This window comes from Tetrao urogallus, assembly GCF_951394365.1.
Source record: "Tetrao urogallus genome assembly, chromosome: 22".
In the NCBI taxonomy this organism is placed as follows: domain Eukaryota; kingdom Metazoa; phylum Chordata; class Aves; order Galliformes; family Phasianidae; genus Tetrao; species Tetrao urogallus.
This window is the reverse complement of record NC_136835.1, coordinates 6,479,171-6,501,940: the sequence shown is the minus strand read 5'-3', so window position 1 is coordinate 6,501,940 and position 22,770 is coordinate 6,479,171. Positions and strand designations below refer to the sequence as shown.

The 22,770-nt window shown below is 45.6% G+C and overlaps 1 protein-coding gene across 1 annotated transcript; it reads right to left on the bottom strand.

The window, feature by feature from the left end:
• Positions 1-727: 727 nt before the first annotated feature.
• PKNOX2 (PBX/knotted 1 homeobox 2) lies at positions 728-21,064 on the bottom strand (the record flags this gene model as incomplete). Its single annotated transcript, XM_079545919.1, has 10 exons — positions 728-972; positions 1,374-1,552; positions 2,073-2,149; positions 3,412-3,531; positions 5,339-5,436; positions 5,510-5,642; positions 10,186-10,374; positions 12,819-12,990; positions 16,696-16,832; positions 20,981-21,064. 10 exons carry the CDS (start codon positions 21,062-21,064, stop codon positions 728-730), a joined length of 1,434 nt encoding a protein of 477 aa, XP_079402045.1.
• Positions 21,065-22,770: the final 1,706 nt, after the last annotated feature.

Genomic DNA, 22,770 nt, shown 5'->3' with positions numbered 1-22,770 from the left:
AAAGGTCTTACTCAGCCTCACATCCAGCCCAACATTGCATCCAGTCTCAGTCCTGAAGTTCAAGGCTGAATATTTTTTCCAGATTTGTTGGGTTTTTAGCACATAAATTAAATAGTTTGGGGACTTTCTCCCTTTTCCTGAAAGTCGCACGTAGAGTCACCAAATGGCCACAGCACTGGGGCCAAAACAGGGAGATGTGAGCAATCCTGCGGGTCAAAAGCATGAAACTTTCCTCCAATCTGATAGGAAGCAGAATTGGGAACTCGGCAATTTTCTCCCACATGCTGATGTTTATATGAATGACCTTTTTTTGTGGAAGCTTCCCCCAAAAATACATCAATCCTGTTTCTGTTGGGGGTTTTTTTGCACCAAGAAATCCAAGAGAATGCAACAGCCTATGGTGGCATCTGAGCACGGTGGGGAAAACAGCCTCCCCTATATATGCTTTCATTACCAAAAATGAAGGGAAAAGGGAGAAAACAAGGATAAAACCTGAAAGAAAACCTCAAAAAAATCCGGCCACAATATGTGCCTTGTAAACACGTGTCCTTCACTGCCATGTGCTGATGTGGTGGCCCCGGTGCACCCACAGGCAGATGGGGCATCTGTCAGGGCCTCCACAGTTAGATTTTTTCCTCACCAATTTGTTGTTTTCTTGCTGTTTTTTGCCATTCTGGGAGAGGTCGCTTCTGGCGCCATCCATGATTTGGGGAGCACGCAAGGTGAGCTACTCCAGTGAGTCACTGTGGTCCAAGCCAAGGTTAGCGCCAGGCGCAGTCGGGAGGCCACCGGGCTCTTCCTCCAGCTCCTCTTCCTCCTCTTCCTCCTCCTCCATCTCGTCCTCATCCTCCTCATCGTCGTCCTCCTCGGTGCCATCTAGGGAGTCCTCGTGAGCTGCAAGCATGGCCTGCTGCATGGCCATGGTGGCCGTGGCTGATGAGAGGGGCTGCAGGTTGTCCATGGCAAGGGAGCCTGAAATTAAACAGATAAAAACAAGGACTCCCTGGCTAATACTAAAAGGACAGAAAAGTGCATAAACCTACAAGAACACAAATGGTCAGCTGTATTACCCAAAATACTATGTAGGGGGTCCCACCTGCGCCACTCATCTCCCAAGGTCTAAATCTTACATTTAACTGCTGTGTATTTACTAAATAACAGGAAACTAGCCTTTCAGGAAGAAGATGCCCAAAATGGTTTGTCAGAGTTTCTCTTAATCTTTCTTCATCTCTTTTGTTCATAGAAACATAGAATGATTATAGAATCACAGAATGGTTTGAGTTGGGAGGGACCTTAGAAACCTTGAATACCAGCATCAGGTATTATGCATGGCCTTATCCAGGAGGAACAGGAGCCACCAGGACTCTCCTTACCATCAGGATTTGTCCCCGAATTGCCACCTTGCTGCTGAAGGACACCAGCAGCGATGGAGTTGGGCCAGAACCGCTGGGTGGGCCGGTGCTGAGATTTGATTTTCTTGGCTTTAGGGGCTGGGTCTGGGTTGCTGGCATCAAGCATTGGTTGCAGGATGCGCCGGCGGGCATTGATGAACCTTTCCCAGGAAAAAAGCGCCATTCAATTAAAAATTGTTTAAATTACTATATAAAGTAAACAATAACAATTTAATGAATTGCTTTATTATTTATATATACATATAATTACAATAAAACCCTTTCAGAAGTGGTTTCATGGTGCAGAAAACTGTTTTTCTATCCCATTCCCCAAGCCATGCACCTCTGTTTCATTTGTCTGTGGCATGTTAAGCCATTGCTCTAATTTCTCCGGCTGTTAGTTGCAGGAGGGAAAATACTGGCTGCTATGTTGTGATTGCCAGGAGAGGGCATTGGGACTTCACAAATGAACACTGGATGCATAGAATCAGAATACCCTCAGTTGGAAGTGACCCATAAGGATCATCAAAGTCCAACAATTAACTAAGCACACAGCCACTGTACTGCCTAAAAATGACCCATAACTATTCACCCAATCCCTAAAAACAGACTAAATGAGACAGAATTGTTCAAAATCTATAAAATCTGTGAGGTGACAGCACAGGCCACCAGCGTACTCACCAGTTATTGACTTGTAAGAGGGTCAGGTTGGTTTGGGCAGCAATTTGCCTCTTCTCATCCTCCGTGGGATAGGGGTGCTAGAAGATAGATGGGCAAAATGACATCCATGTATGTAAAGCAGCAGCCCCAATCAGGGGGAAAGAACACTTTTTTTTTTTCCCATCCCTCCCACCCCATTGTCTCCCATTGTCTCCCCTGCATCCTTAACTCTTTACAAATGCTTTTCACCTAAGGCTTTACTTCAAGGAAAAGGAGATTTTTTTTTGTTAGTTTTAGCGATTTTCTCTACTGTTTTCTAATAACGGTTGTCAGAAATTTAGGATTTCGGCTTTAAAACCTGCTCCTTTTTTGGCAAAAGCATTCCTTGAAAAATATCAACTTGCCCAAGCGCTCCTAGAGGTGGCTTCATGCAGGATTTCCCAGGGATGTCTCACTGTTCCCAGTGCCATTTCCCATAATGCCTTATTCCAGCATTTATGGCATATTATTCCCAGCTAAAAATCTCCCAAGCCCAACAAAATTGTGATCACTGATGCTACTAGGATGCAAACCCCATTATTTATGCTGGTGCTTTCAGGCTAAGAAGATAGGACATATGGGAAAACTCAGTGCCTTGTGCTATGCATCCTCATCATCCCTGGGTGTCAAAATTTGCCCAACAAAATGGTGTGCAGGAAAATCTGCGAAGTAGCTGTTAGTCCTCCCGCACCAGGAGATTCAGGAAGGGGCTTTGAGAAAACAGTAAGCGCAGAGTAATCCCTGAGTTAAGCAGGAAAAAGGGATTTTTGTTTTAGCTTACTGCCCTTTTTCCAGCCCCAGTGGTGGGCAAGCAGCCTCCTTGCATGAAAATAGCCCAGTTGCATCCTCTGTGAATTACACCTCCACCCACCAACAAACCCAAAAACCGGATCATTTTGTAATTTCACACTTTGGACAATTCCTGCTGCACCCACAGGGGCAGCTGTTGCACCCAGCCCACCGACTGCTGGAAAAGGGTATATTGGAGCCGTTAACTGTACAGAGCCCTTCTTCACACATCTGCAAACGCGGATGGAAGTCAGACATTTGGCTTATTTCCCCCTCTGGTTTTGTTTGCTAAACATCAAGATCATAATTTTGCCACCAGCAGTGAAAACATGCCTCAAATGCTCCTAAAATGAAAGCAAAGCCACTTTGTGCCTCCAAATACCCCAAACTAAGACAAACCACCACTTCAGTTTGTTCATTTTGAAGGTTTTGAGGACGTTTTTCTTTCCAACTTCCAAAGCAGCCTTTTTTCCCTTGTGCAGCCCCCTGAAGTGTGCTCTGCAGGGTGCATGGTCATGCAGGGTGTGCTCACCATGAGGTGCTGGAAGAGCCAGGAACGCATGATGTTGGTGGCGTGTTTGGGCAGAACACCCCGCTTGTTCTTGGACTTCTTGTCCTCGCCATCAAGGAGTGAGGTGAGATCCAGGTTCACCTGCCAGGGAGAGAATCAGCTCAAAAGGGTGATCGGCAACCCAAAAAAAACCAAACAAAAATGAACTCAAAACGGGAGTAGCGGAGTGGAAAAAACAGACTGTGGTGAGAACCTCCCAAATCCCACCACTTTCCCAAAATCTGCATTAAATTTCCATTTTTCCACCAGAATCTGTTTAGTATCTTCATTTAGTATCTTCATTTTTGCACCCAGTTTTGCAAAGGGCAATTGGCTTTTCCCAACTGCAGTGGCACCAGTGGGGACAACGCCATGCCCACTTTCAACATGCAATTAAGGAGGATAATTTACCACAATAAAAATACCGCAACAAAACAGAGACAACTATTTTTTTACAGCCTGAGGTTAAAACTCTGTGATTCGTTAACTCCTTGTTCCTCACTCTGCTTACTCCAATTAATAGAGGAGAAACGTTGTGGGAAAATGCGCTGCTTTTAGAAAAAAAACAAAAATAAATACACTGGGATGCTGCAAGAGAAGCTTTAATGATGTCGTGGGAAAAGAACTGAAACCTCAGTTAAAAAGATTTTTTTTCCCAGCTCTTCATCAAAACACTTCTCCTGGATGAATTAAACATCAGCCTGGCAGGTCCCACCGCTCCCATGAGCTCCAGATGAATAAATCACGCTGGCGGCGCGGGAAGAGCATCCGGAGGTGCTTGTCCAGGCTGCTCTCCCTGCCCTGATATTCCCCGCGCGTCTGTTTCTTGCACCTCAGAGGGCTTTGCTGCAAGATCCAAGCTGGTGACGGAGAGATATTAAAGAGGGAAAGGAGGAAAGAAGCCTTGAAGGCATTAAAGCCTGCTGCGGAGGTGTCTCCTCCTTCCAAAATATCCTTTTTTTCCACACGCATTTATGACTGATAGCGTTAGGAGGCTCCTGCCATTAAAAATGTGCATGGGGGAATTGAGGCTGATCTGCCCCCAGGGAGCAGCGTGGCAGACAGTGATATGTTTTGCCCGAATTCCTGAGGGAATGACAGCGTTTGTAAGAGACTGTGGATGATGCAGGCTGCGTGCAAACAGGGATGGCAAGTTATCCTTACAAAGCAATTTCTACCCTAAATCATTGTCTTGCTGCAAAAACGCAGAGAAACCCAGCATGGCTAATCAGAAGAGGAATGAAAATAGAACAGATGCCTCAAAGCCACCCCAAATTCATGAGGTTGTGATAACAAAGGGAAAAAAGGAGCACTGCCATATGGGATGGATGATGCTTGTGGTCCCCAGAAGATAAATGATACTGAGGTGTTTTGGTGCAGATCTTTTACCCTACAAAAATAAACCTGAGACTGCAACTTCCCTGGAACTTGGTGAAGAAAGGCAGAGAGACCTTGTGAAATCTGACAGCAGAGCAAGCAACCACACGAAGTTTAACAAGAGAATCATACAATCATTAAGGCCGGAGAAGACCTCCAAGATCCCCAGCCCGAATCCGCCCCCACGATGCCCACTGACCCCACAGCTCCAGAATACCTCCAGGACTGGGACCCCACCACTCCCTGGGCAGCCTGTGCCAGCGCAGCACCACTTCCAGAGAAGAAATGTTTCCCAATATCCAATCTGACCATCCCCTGGCACAAGGTGAGGCCACCACCTCTCATCCTTAAATGCTAGAAATGCCAGATTCTGCATGTAGGATGGGGCAGCCCTGGATCTATGTCCAGAGGCTTGGACACCACTCTCAGACATGTTTTGTGTTTGGGTGGTGCTGTGTGCAGGCAGGGGTTGGGCCTGGTGCCCCCTATGAGTCCCTTCCAGCTCAAGATGCTCTGTGGCTCTAGAATTTACCTGGGCACTGGGGATCTGCAGGGCACCAGGGGCGATGGCTTGGGCAAGGACCTGGCCCTGAGATGTCACCATCGTCACGGGCTGGTACAGGGCTCCACCTGCGGAAGACAGGGCTCGTGGGGGTGCTGCATGCAGAGGGCAGACTCCCCCCAGCCTCCCTGCTGACCCTACCTGGCACAGCGGGCGATCCAGCCCCGCTGCCCATGGCCAGGTTGCCCGGGGGCAGCGCAGCTGCAGGCACCACGATGCCCGGGGGGGGGTTGGAGGCGGCCGGGAGCGCCGCAGGTGAGCTCTGCAGCATCTCCTGCAAGAAAAAGAAGAAAAGAAGATTTCAAAGCATTTTGTCACATGCAATAAGAGCTTTGTTTTCCCCTCCTTCTGTCACAGCTGGAAATAAATATGGAAAAGCAAGGAATTATGCTTTGCAAAGCTCCCACTCGTGTCTAAGCAACTTCACCTCTTTGTGCAGCCACTATTTTCAATAAGTGAAAAAAATACCACGTAGATGACAAGAAGGAAATAACTATATTGTTTTCCTATCTACGCATTTCTTTATTTTTTTCTTTTGTCTGGAACTTGATGAAGCAGCTTCACCTCAAAGGGAAAACACCATAAACTGCTCTGAAAAAAATAACCCCCCTTACTCCCCCCAAAAAGCACGTGAACAGCACAGATCTCCAATAAGAGCAGCAGAAAATAACCACTATTAGTTTCTCCATGCAGAATAATAAAAAAAAAAAGTGACACAGCTCCATTTGACATAATTCCTTGCAGCTTTAAAGTTAACTTCTTGCAAAAATGGAAATTTCTTCCCCAAGTGCTGTAATATTACCATCAGCCTTTCACCCAAGAGCTGCAAATGGAAAAAAGCACAAATAGGTTATGTGATTATTTAGCACAATACTTTGGGAAGTGCGTCACAATGGGAGGATACAGAGAACTCAGGCCAAGCACGACAGCCTCCATGATGTGCAAGACTTTTGAGTGTCATGCCAAGAGCATTTAGAAAACTATCCTTCCAAAATAAGGTATGAATATCTGAAATATGCCCACTGTAACTGAGATAAAGCTGCATTCACATTGTGCAGTAAAAGGAGGATCTTTTTCTCCCTCTTCCACCCATTTTCCCATTCTGTCTCACTTCTCCATTGTCCTGTTCCTCAGCTGCTGAACAAAATACCAACAAAAGGCATTTTCCACCTTACTTGAACTTACTTCATTTTTACACATTTCATCAGCAAACCTATTTCTTTTGTAAGAAATCTTACAATTCTAAGTCTAAGAAAAGAGGATTTATCTGGAGAACTGATGTATAGTGACACCAGAAACACAAGCAGGGCTGGGTCAGAAAAAGCCATCGCCCCTCTTATTCTAAAAATAAAGCAATGGGGATGATAATTTGAATGCCCAGATCAACTAATTGGAAATCAAGTGATTATGTGGGTGCACTGTTCACCAGGAGACATGCAAAACTCTTTTCCTGACTCATTATTCTGCAGTTCCTCAAAAAACGAGAATCCTGAAGACTGTTTTTGGAAGTGCAGTGGGAAGAAATAATTCAGAATATCTGAAAGTGCAGCAACACTGCGAAACCAGAGGTATCCAATGGAAATGGAGGCTCTGCCTTAAAATAGTTATAGACATCTCCAAGAAGATCTAAAATATGTTTTTAGCATACTAATTGCAAATGCCAGCCAAATTACATTGCCATGATGATTTTAGAAATGTTTTACATTCCAGGACTTCAGTTGGAAAGTTTCTGACAATTTTTACACTTGAGCATAGAAAAAAATGCATCACTAGGTGTCTCTACAGATCCATCACAGCACCAAAATTCTGCAGCTCTATGGCAAAACATGGTTTCTCCAAATTAAAAATCACTTTAATGAGGAAAGGGACCTGGTATATATGGCATTGTACAAAAAAACACCCCTTTCTCACAATAACGCTAAAATGCAGTGCTACTTGTGCTGATGTCCTTCCACTTTGTTTTATGATGCAGTGATTTAATTCTGAGTGGCACACATGTTATAAAGCTTCCATCCCCTTCTAATTTTTTGAAAATTTTCTGTGCTTGTGTGAACTGGGAAAAATCTGGGTTAGCTGGAGAAAAAAAGAAACGTATGAGTCTGTTGAGAAAGAGCTGGCCAAACTCAACATGTAGAGGCACAGCTGGATGAATGGGGGATGAAAACCTGTTGGCTTTACATAACAGAAATCAATACAGCGGCGATTATCCCATTTCGTCAGTTCCACTTGTTGCTTTCTCAGTTTCAGCTCTCATTCTTGTTATGACATAGCCATACATTTTTAAGCAGGCAGTTGAGTGGTCAAAAAAAATTTGCCCGAGCCAGAAACAGCTTGCTTTCATAACTAACCTGGTACATCTCCTCTCAAAATGATTGATCCCATACCTTGAAAAAAAAAAAACCAAAACCAAAAAACCCCCCCACAACCCTGTTTGCTAAGAAACCTTGTAGATCAATAATTGATTAACCACATTTCTATTATTTACATTATTTTTGAATTTCTGTAGTAAAGGCTGCTTAGGTGTTACACCTATATTTGGTGTGGGATTAATAGCACAATAATTAGCAAGATCATCCCACTTGCCATCTTTTGAACACGAGTCTCACAGTTCTTCAGTTCTCTGAAGCATCCCCAGTTCTATAAGGCTTCTTTGATGAACAAAAAGTGTTTCCACTGTTGTTTTTCTAAACTTTATCCATGCAAATTCAAGTACACTCAATGAGCTGAAGCAGTCTGGCACTTGACATTGCTGAGTTGGGTAATTACAAAAAATTTGCCCTTACGTCAGCACCGGTATGTCAACCACATCCAGTGCCCAAGGAGATGGTGGCTCCTTCTGAGCTGTCACCACGAATAGTTGAGCTCCTGTTGCCTGCTGCAAACCCTCCTGTCCCTGAGCCAGTGTGACAATCCTGCAGTGCGATTCCCCTCCAATTGGGTCTCACCCTTTTATTTAGCAACAATCTCCAAAGCCTCACTTGAATTCTCAACGTTCCTGTCCTGCCTGGAAGGAAAACGGGGGCAGATCCGGGATTTCAGGAATCCAAGGAGCTCAGCCCCTTCTCCAGCACTGGCCCGATTATTTTCCAATTTTGTGCTAATTTTCTGATACGATCCCCACCTCTTTGTGAGATGCTAAATCCTCATTACTTCTCCTGACTGATGCATTCTAATTAGATCAACACTTAAAAAAAAAAGAGAGGGAAAAAAAAAATCACAATAGCCACAGGACGGCTTTCCATCTCATTAACTCCCTCACTTATTATTTTCATGAAAATTACTGATAAAAACGTGCACCTCCATTTGCTGGGACCAGGAGCTTCGTCGGCTCATATCTAACATCTCTCTCATCACCCGGGATGCGAGCTGTTGCCGTGGCAACGCACAATAATAGAAACTAATAAATTACAAACGAGATGCTCGTTGAGCAATTATTGTTCTCTTTTATGCAAGTGTCTCGCTAATTTTGATCATAAGGAATGCTTCCATAAAGTAGCGAAGGGATAATAAGTCCATTTCTAGAGATTATTAGAAAATAGAGAGAAGCTGGGGTTTTTTTGTTTTTTTTTTTTTGTTTTTTTTTTTTAAGATCAATGATTAAGTGCTTTGGTGCTTTCAGGAAATCCAAATAAGAAATACAACTTTTTTCCATGTTTTCCCTCCTTGTGCTGGGGAAAGAAGGCAGCCCCACGTGTAACGCCAGGAGTTTTGAACTGCACAGCACTTGGAGCTAAGCAGCTACAAAAGATGTCTTTTTCCTCCTTTCCACCACCTTGAAAACACCCTGAAACACCATAAAGAGCTCCTGGCATCTACCCCCCATTAGGGAATAGTGCCAAGAGGTGCTTGGTGAGCCTCTGACTAATGGTGTGTTGGCTGCAGTTATTTCAGGGAGGACTGTGCAACCAATTTTCATTTTCCCACTGAAAAAAGCCAAGCAGCACATTATCAGAGAGAAATACATCCCTGATTTTTCTTCCAGACACTAAGGAGAAATCCCCTGTTTTTCTCCAAAAAGACACCAAGGTGCAACTCAATGCCAAAATATGAACAGAAATGGCTGAACTTTCTGGATATCTGTAGTACTTAAGGCACCAAATGTTACCTTCTACAGGCGAGAATTTGGAGTACAGAAAAACAAATGAAGGTGTTAAGCTTGGTCATGCTGGTGGTGGATTGCAGGATGTGCTGGAGCAGAGCAACCAAAAAGGGGCATTTGAAATCTGTTGTCCTGCCTTGAAATGAAGATGACAAAGTGGGACTGTAACACAATAGAAAGCATAGCAGGGACAGCAAGGCCCTACGCTACAATGAGGATATGCTCAAACACAACAGCTGTGGGCACAAAAATAAAAGAAAGAAGTTGTTTACCTTCAGAAAGCCTCAGGTACGCAAGGTTCTCCAGCAAAACCACCTCACCTCCACCGCCAATCCTTAAATGAGGGCTGGGAAGGGGTGGATCCTGGCCCTTCCATCACTCAGCACATTGCATATACCTGAGCTGCCCCAGGCTGGCCCTGCCTTCCTACCAGGTGCTCAATCACTGCTTTAAGCCATGACACAGAACTTCTACTACAGGGACAAATAGTATTTTTTCATGAAACACTTGTAACTATTTCGGGGAAAAAAAAAATCCTCACCATTTTGCTTCATATGTGCAAGATGCACTCTTTTTTTCATGTTTTCCTCAATTTGGGATGGATTTCATTGAATTTCCCAGAGACCACAGGACTTGCAGAACCATTCCTCAACCTTGCGTGCCTCGCACGCTGGCCAAAGTGCAAGGATGGTGATTGCAGGCAGTGTTAAGGTGTTACCTGAGGGTGGAGGCTGATGGAGGAAGGGTTGGGGGAGTAGGGGCCCCCCAGGTCGTTCCTGAGTAGGTTGTCACTGTGCATCTTGGTTTTGAGGCAGGTGATGTAGCGGTTGCAAAAGTCCTTGCACAATTCGTTGACCTTCTCCAGCTCCAGGAGGTGGATGCGCAGCACCTGGATTGCCTTCACCATCTGCACGCATCAAAAGCAGAGTCAAAAGCATTACCATTCTCAGCAAACCAAAGAAAGAAAGAGAAAGCCCCTAGAATCGATATTCTCACCCCAGATCCACCCAGAGCCCATCCTTCTGCTCCCCTGCCTTTCTTCTCCCTCTGCAGCTGTGCTATCTCTGCGATCCCAAGAGGTGAAATTCACAAAAATTACTGTCGCTTTCATGGGAATTTCTCCCAGAAAATTCCGAGGCAAAGCCCTGATGTAGCAACGTGTTTGGTTATTCTCCAGAGACCACTTTCTCTAACAAGATTATGGGGCTGCAGCACTGCCGTAAGCTGTTGCTGGTGCAAAGCCTGGGCCTCATTAAAACGTACCCCATAAATGTTAAAAAATTTACACATGAAACATTCCTCTTGCCGAGCTGAAACCTTAAGTTTTACAGCCGCTGTTTGAAATCTTGCATAATATATAAAATTTCAGCTATTCACTCCGGGGCAATAAATCCAGTTTTATGTAACAAAGAGTCTTTGCATTTCAAAGGGTGTTTTTAACTTGCAAATTTTAGTGGTCATCTTTACAAACTGTGAGATGTCGAGGTTGGGAAACATCCCGAAAAATCCAAGGCCAAACTCAGGTGGAGGCTCCACAACGGAGAAAGCAAATTTTCAGTCAGCAGACAGCAGGAACAATGGGGCACGGATGGAAAACTTCCCTTTTTAATGCTTTTTTTCTGCATATTTTCCTTCCTCTGAGCTTGGCACGGGTGAAGTGCAAGGTGGAGGCGTCGCGCCCCAGCTCTCTGCATCCTCCAGGGGCTCACGGCCATGAAAGTCAATATTCAAGGGCAAAGGCAAGAGGACCTGACACATATATGTATAAAAAATAAATCTCTCAATTATCTCAGCTCATTTGCTTAGGGTCTCATTTTATGTCCCTGCTCCGCTGCGCCGTATATCTGTCCGGATAAAGAGTTACAGTCCGTCGGCGTACGTGCGCGGGGTTGTAAAAAATACAGATGCTGAATTAATTGACTGTGTGGCACTCGGCAGCTGATTGAGTTGATAATGGTGAGATCTGACCTTTTTCTAATTTCTAATTACGTGCATCTCGGCAGCGAGGAATACATGACTCTTATTCTAATGATAGCTAATGCCGCTGGCCTTTTCATCTCCACTTCGCCATTGTTGATTTCCAGGGAATCAATGGTGTTAAAAAAATGCAAAAAAGAAAAAAAAAAAAACAACAAAAAAAAAGGAGAATGAAAACAGATTTTGGATTGGAAACATCTGATGCACATTCAGCCCTTAAATCTGCACTGAAACGATCCCGAACACCGCTTTTTTGGTCATTCATCCCAGAGCAGATTTGTTTCTTGTCTACAAGACGTTGCAAAACAGGCTTAGTAATCTGCAAACAGTTTTGCACATCCTGTAATTTTTTGGGTGGTTTTCCACAGACTTCCAAGCCAGTCTTGAATTGAGGATCTCACCAAACTCTCCTCCAAATGCTGAAATGAAGTCCAAAAGATGCAGCATTTTTATCTTGTAATTATTTCTTGATTTTTAGGAAAGTGCTTCTTTCTGCACTTGGATGAGTATTGCTTGACTTTCTTCTCCTCCTGCCAGGTTGTCAGACAAACTCACTGCCCGCAAATTGCCTGATTTTGTTGCTTTCCTGGGATGGAAATCCCTCTGCAGAGAATCCCAGAGGCCACACCATTCCCCGGGGAAGAACTTTTGGTCTTTGCATCATCTCAGGCATGTGAAATTTCCTCTTTCAACCTTAAAATCTCCTTGTGAGGCAGTGAGTGCACCAGGATGGGGCCAAGGACGTGGTCACCCACATACCTCTCAGAGATCATGTGTGGAGGTTCCTGGAAATAATAATGGGATTTGGAGATATTTCATGAAGTCTCTGCAAGATAAAAAGCTCCATCCCAAGCAGTCCTTGCACGCAATGGCTACAAGAAAATTTACAGTGGAGAAGGCACTATAAAGAGCTCAAAGTGGCCCAAACCACTGATAAGCATTTCTTCTTCTGGAAAAGGCCTTTACTTTGCCATGTCTGTTGGACAAGAGCTGCCCATCATGAATGAGCTGAGACAGTGCCAGCAGAAAGTGGATGGGACTGCACTCATACTGAAAAACAGAGATTACAAGTTACGGGTCACAAACTGTTCACCAAGCCTGGCTGATTCCCAGAAATGTGTTGACTCTGCAGTGCATGTGTGAGAAAATCAGGCAAAACTTGGGCTGGAGTTTGTTCTTGCTGGAGATGACCTCACAGAAAGTCCTGGAGAAAAAAAATCTTGCAGGGTCCGTGCAGAACACTGTTAAGGTTCCCAATATCATAAACACTGCCCCAACATCTTGTCAAGTTGGTAGACTCCCATAACACATTCCTCATCCTCTATTCCAGCCCCAGCCCACAGAGGCCCTACACGAAGCCCCAGCACACTCTACCAGGTTGTCCAGCTCAGGGTCATCACTGAAGAAAGGTTTGTGCTCCTGCTCCTGCTGGTGGACAAAGTTCTCAATGTCAACGTCGAAGCTGGCTGAGGTGATGCACTCGGAGCCCTGGGTTGCCTGCTCACACTTCTCAAAGAGCAGCGTAAGCAGCGGGAACAGCGGGTGCCTGTGAACAACAGAGCAGGCCACCCCATAAATCCAGCTGTTTTTGTTCTTTCATCTGTTCTTATCCTAAACCATCTATCCATTCCCTCCCAGCTTGCTACAGCCTGGTGATGAAAACCTCATGCCAGTGTTGAATGTGCTTTCTCTAGATCAGGTAAGAAACAAAGTTTTAGAATTGCTGAATGCACCATTTCCCCTCTAGAAGTGGCGTGTCTCAACATCATGACACTTTCCAGCATTGCACCAGTGCTGACTGTTTCAGAACAGTTCTGCAGTGGACAAAAACGTTTGGCTTCAAGGAGGTTGCCTTGGCACTGGAATCGACATCTGCACGGGGATCCAAGCCAAGAGGCTCCCAAAAATGTCGGTCAGCTGGGGATGATGGATGGGGCGGGCATGCATTTCTACATCCTTTTATACCAAGCATCCGACTTGCTTTTGCTTTATGGGTTGCTACTGCATCCCGATGGCTCTTTGTGACTATTTTGAGCACATCTGTGTTCAAGATGAAGTAGAAGGTGGGCCAAACCTCACTTTCTTTTTAATACGAGATTTCCCTTTGAGGACAGGCTTGCCTTTCTTGCCTTTCTTTTTGGAAATCCATCAGTGGGATTCCAATTGGGATTCCTTTTAATAGTTATTCTAAATCAACACAATATAAAATATAAATATACATGTTAGTGCAAAGCACACGGAAATGAAGGACACAAAGGTCATGAGATAGCACAGGGAGCTTCTCTGGCTGTGCAACTTTAAAAATATAAAACTATTAAAAATAGAAAACATTAAAAATATACAGCTATTAAACTCTGAGGGGAGAAATGCAAAATGCTGCCATGGGATTGCTTTGCCATCCCCACAGCAATGGCACCCCAGTTATCTCAGTATAACAGGATTTGCTGCACCCCCTTCAGATAAGTACTCTTATAAACAGGTATACAACAATTTTGGGGGAAAAAAAAGCAATTTTAGCCCAAAGGAGGAATGATAATGGCTCGCTCCAGGCTTCCTGTGGGTCTCTTCCAAGCCAGAGTCAGGGGAAGGGGTTAAACCCCTGGGATAAGTCTTCATTTGCAGCCACTAATACTGCAGCATATTATGGTCTAATCTGGCCTGATCCCAGTTTAATGCAAGATTTGCCAGGGCTGGAGCAGTCTGCGGGGGCTGGGGGAATCATTCCATAATTTCAGCTGCCCTGCCGGGGCTCAGCCGAAGGATATGAACGGCAAATTCCAAGCAGCAGCATGAATTATTGGCCTTATGAACCCACGGCTCGCAGCAGATGCCATTTCGAAAACCAGCTAGGAAGAAAAGGCACGAACCAACCTGGTACGAAGGAATAAAATTACCCCAGGGGTTGGGGTTGTTATAGGGGGGAGATGCATTTTGTAGCCTCTTTGCTTTGAAGGGGTGTTGGTGCCAACAGGGATTAAAGCCACCACTGACTTCACTGCGCTTCGCTGTGCTCATAACTGACCTTCAGGAATTGCCTGTGGGATGGGGAGGCAGTGTGGGTAGCTTTTATTTGGAAGGAAAATAAACCAAAATAAATGATACGAAAATAAAATATAAAAATGTAATATATATATATATATATAAATATTTTGAACAACAACAAAAAAATCATAATTAAATAAAACTAAAGGTGGACATGAAAAACCCCTAAGCTAAGGAAAATCACCAAAGTCCTTTTCAAGCATGGTGTTCAGGAGCAGTGAAATTAGGGTTTCTGCCATGAGCTGGGTGCTGAATTGTTGCAACTGTTTGTTGGTTTATTTTCCTTTTGCATGCAAAAATTAGACAGATTTCTCCACTTTCAGCTTTTTGATGGCTGCTAAACACAGGAGAATGGGACAGGCACCACAGGGTTCTGGCACAGGGGATCTGGATGCTGCCCTCGATGTGAAATATGGGATGGGCATCCAGGATGCACGAGGTCCAGGAGGATTCCCCCATCACAGATCTCACAAAGGCAGAGAATCACCCCCACAGCATCAAGAAGAGTTTTGGGATGGAAAAGTTTGCTTTGGCAACATCTGCTTTTGCAAAAATCTGTGTTTTTGGGGCAATCCTCTGAATCTGGAGCGTGCACAGGTCAGCCTTTCCACCCCATTTGCCACCGCTTCAAATAAGCAGGAGAAGCCGCTCGTGCAGCGGTGGCACCGAACAAATAAAGGGCTGAACCTGACATTTTCCTGCAGGAGAGGTCGTTGGCAGCCGCTAATAAAAAGGATTTGACACGGGCTAATAAAGAGAAATGAATCCCTCTAATGGCCTCATTTCGCACATTCAGCAGGGTGCTGCTGCAGGCTGGCAGTGCGGGCACAGGGAGGGCAGCGCGGCACAACGCTCGCTGCTGCTCTCTTTCCAGCCCCAAAATGCATTTTTTTTCTCCAAAAGCAGGTTGGCAAAGAGACACAGACTTTTCCCACTAGGAAATCCAGAGCACAGAGAGCGCAGGAGTGGTTCTGAGTGCATGACAGCCCAAAATCTGAAGTGATGCTGCTGGGTTCTTCCCCAGAGTGATGCTCGGTCGTATAGCAAAGAGCAAGTGGATTCCTTTCCTTTTTTTTTCCTATTTTTTAATGGAGGATAGAACTCCCTCTAGAGCATAAGATCCAGTGGTGACTTTGTGGTCATTTGCCCATCGCCTTCTATCTTTCTTGTTGCATTTTTCTGGCAATTTCCCTTCAGGTTGATCAACCAATGCACAGAGCCAATGCCTTCTGCCTTTGAAAATTAACAAAAATCCATTGCTGACAGTGGAGGATGCAGCACGGGGTGGCACGCAGCCAGCTGCTGAAAGTACATTTGATATCAAATGGCGTATATTTATTCTACATGAAATGATGCATATTCAGATTTCACATGGGACTGGAACCCTATAGGCCAATATGCCGCAAAAAAATTACTTCTATGCATTTTTATAAATGCATGGCATCTCCAAACCACAGCCGTGCCTGTTAGCTGGGGTTATTCCTTAATATTAAGCCTTAATCCTAATTATATGACAGTATCATAGATCAGAATCATAGAATGGCTTGGATTGAAAAGGATCTCAAAGATCATCCAGTTCCAACCCCCAACATCACTGCTATATCATACTGCATACATTATGGTATTATCATTAATTACATATCACTTATATAATTACATTATTTGCATAATCATTATATTACTTATTACAACACTTTATACATTATAATATGATGTATTATTGTACCCACAGCTAAAAATAAGGGGGCAGGAAGGGTCCAGCCACTGCCGCTTGCGTACCACATGGATGCACAAACTGCACGTTCCGGGTTCATGGCTGTTTTTGCTCATCCTGAGTGCATTTTCTGCCTCAAATGACAGTTTTACAAAAAGAAAAAAGATGAATTTGGATTTTGTGGTGTTTCTGGAGGGGTGTGGTGCTGCTGGCCATGGTGCTAGGTTGGCCAAGGAGCTCCGTCATCCTGCATTATTACTGCTAAAAAGGAGCTAAATGCGAACCCACCCATTCCCAGGCATTAACGAATGCATTTGAATGTTAGTGGGTTAACAATGCATTACCGTGATTAACGTATCGGTGCATTGCTGCATTCATCAATGCATTAATCAGTGCATTACCGAATCAATGCACTCCCAACGCACAAGAAAAATGAATGCAGGAACAAACTGCCACACGGATTAACTACTGCCCACGGCCGTTAGCTGGCATCACCTGTAGACAGCTCGCTTGTCGGCCTCCAGCTGCGCCTGCGGGTCGCCGGCTGCGGGGGGCACGGCTGCGGTGGGAGCCGGCGCGGCGGAGAGGTGCACGGGCTGAGCCTTGCTGGGCTGCTGGGCTGTGGCCGTCATCTGAGGGGAAGGGGAAACAGGAGAGAAAAAGGGGTAATGTGAGGGGGAATTGCAGGTGCTCTATGCTGAGTGCTCCGCAGTCCCCGATAAAATCTGCGCTGCTTGTCTCCTGCTCTCAATGTTCAAAGAGAGCAGGTAGGGCTGTCAGACACACAGGCTTTCTGCCTTCTCCCAGAATCACACCAGCTTCTGCCAGCCCTCTGTGTGCTGAGCCCAGAGATGAGTCATCTGAAGCACTTAGAGCAGACAGCCAGAAAAGCAACTTTTTGTGTGTGTGTCCCAAAGGCCAACACTGCCCAAATGGCTGCTGTGAAGGGGCGCGAAATCCGCCAGCAAAATATACATGAGATGAACGCAGTAAAAGACTGTGTTAGCGAATGCCTTGCTTTTCAAAATCTTCACATTAATTTAGTGAAACATGCATCTAAAAAGCAAGACCAAGCTCTGCCAGCACGTGTGCAAATTGCTGCACATCCTCCCAGCATCACCCCAAAGCATCCCAAAATCTCCGTGCATAGGGTATGTGTCCTCACTCGAATGTTTTGGGGTGATTTCCATATTAACTAAAATTAAAATTAATGATTGACATTAAAATTAATGATTGCATTAGGGAAATCTGCATTATTTCCAGCCCCTACAGTTCCGTGTTTCTGTGATTCACTGCCAGGCTGTAGTCAGATCTGACATAAATGACAAGATTTAGTTAAAAGAATAACAGCAGGGGGAGAAGCATAATCTCTCTGGGGCCAAATCAATCAGCACCCCAACTCGTGTGGTTTGCAACTCAAAATCTCAGTGCAAAATGAACTCCCTGAGTCGATGTTTCACCTGTTCTTGCTCTGGAATTCTGTACAAATTAGCATTTGTCTGTTTTCCTCCATAAATCTTCCATCCTCCCCCAAGCTGTGTAGCAAAAAGAAGCCTCTGTCTCTGGCTAAATACTTTCTCTGTGTACATAAAGAGGCGTGTATACGTGCAGATGCCTACAGTTTTGTCCAGCACGACTCACCTCTGCACTCAGACTCTCGGCACGGAGAAACAGATTTCTAACCTCGATTAAAAGCTGCACGGACCTGTGCCAAAGCGCCCGCTGCTTTTGAAATGTTTGACTTTAATATCTCCTGCCTGACCTTTCCCTGCTGCCACGGCACTTTTTAATCTCAGTTATTGTTCATAACTCCAAAGTTTGGCTCCTGGAAATTCACCTGGCACCGTTTAATTTCTAACACTCCCAGCGCGGAAGCTGGCTGGGTTACTTCATTTTTCTCCCTTTTCACTCCCAGAGGGCCAAATAAATGGGTTTGTGGGACTTCACCCATCAGTTGGGGTTTCTCCCTGCTTTTTTCCAGTTTTTGTACAAACCCAAATAGAAAGCACTGACTGTGTACGGCATTCCAGCCACGCCGTTAAATACCTCCACTTCCTTTCTCATTTTCCCCGTTCCTCTCCCTGCCAGCTCCGCTGAGAATTACTTTAAATTTTGGGGGGTAAATGGATTTTGTTTTCCCCTTTTCCCCTTTCTTCACTTGAGCACTCATTTACCGGGACACTGCAGACCATTCTGTGTCCTCGTCGGCAGACGGAGCCCCCAAATCCTGCCAAGTTGGCTGCGTGCAGCTGAGTCTGCAACTAATTGGGCTATTACTCACAGAAAAGCCTCCTCTGCGGCTGTTTCGAAGCCATTACCTCACCTTGGACTAAAGAAAATAATCCCACACCTCATGCAACCTCTGATGAACAGCACGGTGGTGCCAAGTCAGAAAAAAATAGGAGAGGCTGCTCCAAAGCAAAGCGTTTGCAGACAGACAGGGGTGCAGGGCAGGGAGGAAAACAGCCAACAGCATGTGCACAAGAGAGGGAAAAAAGCATAAAATTGCCATGCATTCGTGCAATGGTAACTGCTGGGTAACGGCAGGGCTGAATTCTGTGCAGAGAGCTGAAGAGATTTTTGTGGTACTGCATCACCTCCAGGTTGTACTCCTGTTGGTGTTATAATCCTCTTTTTGGTTCTTTAGGACGAAAATGCTTTGCCAGAGCCAGTGGCAGCACGCCTGGCACCTGCAATAATCCCTTTTGCTCCACATTTACGAGAACTGCAGCCAAATAGGTCAACTCCAGCCAGCAACCCCAGCGAAGGTGCTCAAGGCAGGGCAGCCTGCTGCATACGATCCTATTCACAGGGACATTTCTCAGTGCCTTTGCATGAAATCCATGTGCCATTTATGCAGGTTCCAAGTCCAGAACTATGCTGAGGACACCAGGAGAGGGACTCACTGATCCTACAGAAAAATTGACATCTCTGCTCGATTTTTAACCTGCAACAGCTGCAGATTTTCTGGATTTGTCCGTGACAAATGCAACACCATTTTAAAAATGGCTTCTGGTGGCAGGCTTATTTTCATCAGCTCCTGTGCTGAAAATGAGATTGTATTTTTAAAATAACCTCTACTCTGCTAAATATATTTGCCCAACTTTGACAGTGAAATGGCAGACGACTTTCTGCTTTTTTCTTTCTTTTAATTTATTATGGAAAACACATGGATTTCTATGCAGAGTCCTAATTTCCAACAGGTAGAGTTGCTCAGCGATCACGCTTGGTCTCAATTACACCGTTACGTGCTGGTAGCAGAACCAGGAGATTATTACAGCGTTTTTTCCCTCGTAAGGCAGCTGTTCCCACCATTTCTGCTTCATTTTTGCACATTTCCGACAGTGAGGTTGATTGCTTGCGTGGCCTCTGCAGTAACGATATTAATGCAAAGCTCCCCCAAACCCCTTTTTTACCATTTTTCTCCCTAGGATGGTCCCTTTGATAATGGGGAGCTTTGCAATGTCAGTTGTAACTCTTGTAATTGATGGTTCAACTTGTTTTCTTATTTAACACAGACCTCCCCATATCTGCTGTATCTTTGGGGAGAGGAATAAACATGCAATTTGCTTTTCTAAAAGCTAGAAATACCAAATCCTACCATTTTCAGGTGAAAAGCTCACAGCAGCCACAGCATTCAGAAAAAAAAATAACAAACACAAAACAAAGTGCTTTTTGCTGCAGCATTCCCCCTAAAATGAAGGGAAAACACACAAGCATCCCCTTCAAAAGGATGAAAAAGAAAGGGTTTGGGTGGCAACAGCCCCAGAGATCCCCAAATGCAATGTTCTAAATGAAAATGAGGGCACAGAAGGGACAGGGAAAGGTATAGGGTATGTCTCTGTAGGATGCCATGGAAAAGCTGGGCTATTTTAAAAGTCCCTTAAATTGCCCATTAGGACTAAATCGGCGTCCCAGCTCCCTGCTGCGTAAGCGAGAAAGGCACGGCGTTTCGACAGGGAGGCACTAAGAAAAAAAGGAAAAAGTGAGGGGAAAAAAAAAGCCCTGAGCGGAGCAGCGGAGCGAGCAAATGATGACACAGAAGTTGGAGGAGCCATAAAAGCCCCACCGAGGCATCATTTGCAAAAGTGACCTTTTCCCACCGAAGGAGACGAGCTGAAAGGAGGCCCGGGTGGCTTCAGGGGAGTGCAGAAGTCACGGCTAGGCAGCAATGTATTTATTTTCCTTGCAGGAAATGGTCTGTATTTTTTTTTCCTGGGGGGTATTTTGTGCTTTTGCAGCCACACAGGGATGCAAATGGTGGAGAAAGGCAGCAGAGCTGAGCTTTGAAGAAAACACAAAATGGGGGGAAAATTCACATTTTTCCATATAAGCCCTATAAAAGCTGCCTTAAACACGGTGCCAGTTCAGTGCTACATCTGGATCATCCACATTCAGTCTCAGCAGACCAAACCAGAAATACAGATTTGCCCCCCAAAAGCTTGGAATAGGCTGCAAAGAGGAGGGCCAACCCCAAAACCCAACCTTGCCAGAGCCCAAATCCCCACATCCAGCACATTGGGGTGCACTGGCTGAGTTTCTCTTGGACCAAATTCCTTTTCTTACAATAACTAACTCTGTAATGACACTTGGAAAGGAGGTTATTCGACTCCTTGGAGCAACACTGTAGATGAAGTCTCTTTTTCCCTGCGACGGCTTGCCAAAAATGCCATAAAATCAATCAAAACGCCATTCAAATTGCCTCCAAAGCCACCTCACTGCAGAACCCACGCTGCAGTGGGAGGGGATTTTGGGGGATGAGGGCATGGGGGACACTCACCTGTGGGCTGTCTTGGTAGGGAGGAGGGGGCACCGTCTGGGTGGCCATCATCGTCAGAGCCGGTGCCGGGGAGACATGGTGCATCCTGGGCAGGAGTCACATTGAGAACCTGCGGGCAGGGAAAGGCTGCTGGATTTGGGGGAAAAACACCCCGAAATGGGGCTTTTCTTCCCCAGGAGGGAAAAATAACAATAAAAAGGAGACAAGGAAAGGAAAGGAGAGGTGACACCCCTCACACGAGCACAGAGCTCTCTCCCTGTGGGAAACCCAAAATGATTTGTTGACCCTTAATGTGACAGTTATCTGAGATTTGTCATTTTGGATGGGAAATGCATTCAGGGAAAGGTGATGAAGGCCACAGGTGAGAGCAGCGCTGCTGCGGCCATGGGCTGCCTTGGGTGGAGCTTGCTACGCTTTTCCCCATAGGAACCCTGGTGCACGCAGGGCTCTGCTTCCTCCTGTGATCTGTGGGAGGAAACGTCCTCACCCACGGCAGAGGAACAGGGATGCTGAGGTGGGCTCGGGGTCTTCAGATCATTCCCTGAAGTTGTCTGGGGGAAGATTTGCAATATTCTGCTCTCCTCCGTGAGACTTTGGGCCTTGCAGAGCCCACCAGGCACCACAGGCACGAAGGCACTGTGCTGATGCAGAAAGCTGAGCACTGTGCGTGGGATCAGCATCAATCGCCGTTATTGTTTTGAGTGAATAAATATGAAAAATATTTGTTTACAGATATAATAATACAGGATTACTTTTCACATGCTTTGCATGTCCCTTGAATAGCTTATTAAGAGAGCACATCCAAAATGGAGGGCATTGAGAATGTAGAGTGGGGTCAGCGCGTGACTCAGACCTCCTGAAGACAGCATTTATGGGATTAAAATCGTAAAACCACAGAATCTCCTGAGTTGGAAAGGACCCACGAGGATCATGGAGTCCAACTCCTGAAATGACGCTTTTATCTTTTTTTACTCTAATAAAATTATCTGCTCCTGAGTGAACCGGCAGCTTAAAATCTTTGGGGTCAGATGTTAAATCCTGCCCTGCAGGCACACAGGCAGCCCCATCCTTGAGGGGTGACACCGAAGCCCACGGGGGAAACCTCACCAGAAACAGCTGCAGCCGGAAAAAGCAAAGAGCCCGGCATCCCGACAGCCCAGAAAAAAAAACGGGAAAAAGGCCCCTCAGAGGCTATTTTGGGGCAAAACCCGCAGCTGCTGTCCGTGCCTGCAGCAAGCCTACCGTTAGCAAGCAGCGCTGCACCGCAGGGTGCAGGCTTTGTATCCGAATGTATTCCCAGAAGGTGGCAGTCCAGAGCCCGAATTAATTGCCGAGTATCCCCCAACCTGCTCGCCACATCGAGCAGCGCTTTGAGGCTTCACAGGTGTTGATTTGTGTGGAGAACGCGACTTACGGCCAAATATAAAAAGGGATAAGAATGAGAGGCAGCCGTCGCCGACAGCGCTGTGTTTATGTGGGGCCGCAGCAGCCGCGGGGCCCCGTGCGGTGCAGAGCTGTCAGCGCTGCCCTGCAGCCCCGCGGATTTATGTCAGCGCTGCGCCTCTCCCCGGAGCAGCGAAAGTCCAATCGCTGCTGTTTTAGGTACTAATTCTTACTGTTTGGTCATTATTTTCCCCCTTAAATGTTCTTAAACCGGTGTGCCCTTGGCTATTGGCATCCAGAAGAGGAGAGGAGAAAGAGAAGGGGTGCAGAGCAATAGCCCCTGCAGAGCATCTCAGATCAGTGATCCCACCTTGGGCAAATGGTGAATTTTCGGGGCTGGGAGCCGA